Raw genomic sequence first — 3,078 nt, 5'->3', positions numbered from 1 at the left:
TATATGTTGATGACATTATAGTTGCAAGCTCTTCTCAGAATGCTACTAATGCTCTTTTGCATGATCTAAGCTCAGAGTTTGCCTTAAAGGATCTTGGTGATTTAAGTTTCTTTCTAGGCATTGAAGTTAAGAAGGTTCAGGATGGTATAGTGTTGAAACAGGAAAAATATGCCACTGAACTCTTGGCTCGGATGGGAATGAAGGATTGCAAGACTTCCCCCACACCATTATCCTCATCAGAACAACTGTCAGCTTATGAAGGGGAACCACTTAATGAGAAGGAAAGCACCAGGTATAGAAGTGCTGTTGGAGCCTTGCAATACTTAACCTTGACACGGCCAGATATCTCATTTTCTGTTAACAAAGTATGTCAATATCTGCATGCTCCCACTTCTGCTCATTGGACAGCTGTCAAAAGGATCATAAGGTATGTGAAGCACACTGTAGATTTGGGGCTGTGTTTTAAACGTTCCAATTCTACACTGGTTAGTGCTTTCTCTGATGCAGATTGGGCAGGCTGTAGTGATGATAGAAAATCCACAGGAGGATTTGCTGTTTTCTTTGGGTCTAACCCTATTTCATGGAGTGCCAGGAAACAAGCAACAGTGTCAAGGTCGAGTACTGAAGCTGAGTACAAGTCATTGGCAAATGCTACTGCAGAGATCATTTGGGTTGAGTCTTTGCTTGAGGAATTGGGTGTTAAGCAACATCGTGCCTCATGCCTATGGTGTGATAACTTAGGTGCTACTTATTTAAGTGCTAATCCAGTTTTTCATGCCAGAACAAAGCACATTGAAATAGACTTTCACTTTGTACGGGAAAGAGTTGCAGAGAAGAAACTGGAGATACGTTTTATTCCTTCCAAAGATCAAGTAGCTGATGGTTTCACCAAAGCCTTACCGTACAAGCCATTCGAAGCATTCAAGAACAATCTCAACCTAGGTAGGTAGTTCAGATTAAGGGAGGGTGTTAGACTTAGAGATATATTCTGTTGTAATCTAAACTACTTATCTCTTCCTCTCCCTTGTAACCTCCTATCTCTTATCCTACCGAATCCTAGCGATCGGTAGATGACTTGTAAGCGACGGCAGGGGCGTTTCCTGCCCACGATCAATAAAGCCTCGCGGCTCCTCTACGGAGGAGTAGGAACGCTTCCACCAGATACATCTTACACCTATGTGTACTATATTATTGCCTGCATGAAAGTATGGCTGCATGCAGTTTGACATCAACTTATTTGAGCTAGCACTTGAAGTTGATTTGTGTTTTTCATTAGTGCCACATCTCCCACATTTTATATTCACTGAATAAGTACACACACCGGTCTTTGTCTACATAAAACTCGAGGTCTACCATGACTAAGTATATCTGTCGCTGCATTACCGAGCCAATATACGTCATTATTTCAATTACAATTTTTTTATTAACTATTAGATAAATCATATACATCGAAGAGTCTTCTCAGGTCGAAGTTCCGGAGTTCTACCTAGCCGTCAGCCACACAAGGAACCGAGAAGCAGGTAAACCCACTAATACCTGAATTATCAAATTTATTTTATACCCGTTGCAACGCACATGCCCTTTTGCTAGTAAATAGAAAAGGGAAAAAGGAGACAGGAAAAAAAGAAAAAGAAAAGAAAAACAGAAAAGAAAGAAATCCGGTTCAGGAACCTTCTAGAAGGTTCTCGAAACCGCAAAAACCGGCTGGGAAACCGGAAACGCTGAAAAGCGCTTAAACAGGCCGGATACGACCTATCAATCGACCGCGCCTGTGCGAACCTGCGACATCTTGCCGCATAGAGCGGCGAATAGGAAATTCCGTCCCGTGTTTGCGTTGCCCCTGGCGTCGAGAAAGAAAAATAAATAAATGGGCCGAGCCCAGGTGGAAGGGGGCAATGAGTCGGTTGATGAATTGCGCCCCGTTGCTGCGCTCAATGGGCCGCGGCCTGTATTGCGGGATATATTCTTTGCGACATATATAAGCCGCCTTACCCCATAGCAACCCTAGATCTATCCCCCGCCTCCACCTAGGACCTCCCATGGCGTCCGTCGCATTAAAGCTCTCACGGTCACGGTTCGCTGGGGCAGCCGCCAACTCCTGCCGCTTCGCTCTTAGCCTACCCGGCCGCGATCTCACTGGAGATACCACCATAAACGCCCGGTCGCGACCGTTACTTAGATCCCCAAACTCCGCCGCCGCCTCCACCAGCCCCTCGGTCTTCTTCCTCCGGCGCAGCATAGCTACGCTCCCCTCCGGTCAGGACTCCAATCTGCCTGTGGGCGCCGCACCAGATGACCTCGACGACGAGCTCCGCCCTGGTAATCAATCATTCTTTCATCTCTGTATTCTTTACACATCTTGGTTGGCAGCACAAATTATGGTTTTCTTTTCTGTGACGACGCAAGACCCGGACACCGTTCCCTACTTCGACGAGAAGGACCTCGTCTCGGATGAAACCCTGTGGGCTCTGTACGAGCGGTGGTGCCGCTTCCACGGAATGGCGCGCGACCACGACGAGATGACTAGGCGATTTGGTCGTTTCAAGGATACGGCGTGGCATGTCCACGAGTTCAACAAGTCGGGTAGGAGCTACACCAAGGGGCTCACCCAGTTCTCCGATTTGGAGCCAGAGGAGTTCTTCGGCCCTCGTCGCTGTCCGAGGACTCCCAGAACTGGTAGTCGTTTCTTCACCAACGACAGAGATGAGGTCACGGCGATCTGTACTGACGGGTGTCTTGAAAAATATGAGGGCCCTGTTTGGATAATCCGTAATGTTAAGTAGCCCTAAAGAAACGGTTGTATACGCAATTCATCCGTATCTAATCAACTGACAGCCGCTTGGATGCAAAGGAAATGTGCTTGCTAGATGGTAATATGTGTTGAACCTCAAGCGGAACACACAATGCGGAATAAATTTGCCAAGAACCATAACAAATTTCAGAATTATCAATGAAGCGGAAGTGGGAGGAGATGTGGCAACAGCAACCACTAGTTCCTTCCGCACTACGAGTACCAAGGAAGGCGCCCCTTCCAACCTCTAGTACCAAGGAAGGCGCCCCTTCCAACCTCTAGGTCGC

At 47.0% G+C, this 3,078-nt stretch overlaps 1 protein-coding gene across 1 annotated transcript; it reads left to right on the top strand.

Annotated features, from left to right (window-relative positions):
- Positions 1 to 2,009: 2,009 nt before the first annotated feature.
- LOC123110636 (uncharacterized) lies at positions 2,010 to 2,866 on the top strand. Its single transcript, XM_044531198.1, has 2 exons — positions 2,010 to 2,319; positions 2,407 to 2,866. The coding sequence occupies exons 1-2, from the start codon at positions 2,040 to 2,042 to the stop codon at positions 2,781 to 2,783; spliced, it is 657 nt and encodes a 218-aa protein (XP_044387133.1). The 5' UTR covers positions 2,010 to 2,039; the 3' UTR covers positions 2,784 to 2,866.
- Positions 2,867 to 3,078: the final 212 nt, after the last annotated feature.

The sequence above is a fragment of the Triticum aestivum genome, chromosome 5B, assembly GCF_018294505.1.
Source record: "Triticum aestivum cultivar Chinese Spring chromosome 5B, IWGSC CS RefSeq v2.1, whole genome shotgun sequence".
Classification (NCBI taxonomy): Eukaryota; Viridiplantae; Streptophyta; class Magnoliopsida; order Poales; family Poaceae; genus Triticum; species Triticum aestivum.
Note: the sequence above shows the minus strand (reverse complement) of the source record. Positions and strands in the feature narration are given on the sequence as shown.

Excerpts from the sequence above, each read along its gene's own strand:
- LOC123110636 (XM_044531198.1), top strand. The coding sequence starts at position 2,040 with ATGGCGTCCGTCGCATTAAAGCTCTCACGGTCACGGTTCGCTGGGGCA. Across the intron at positions 2,320-2,406 it reads CGACGACGAGCTCCGCCCTG|ACCCGGACACCGTTCCCTAC; the intron begins GTAATCAATCAT and ends TGACGACGCAAG.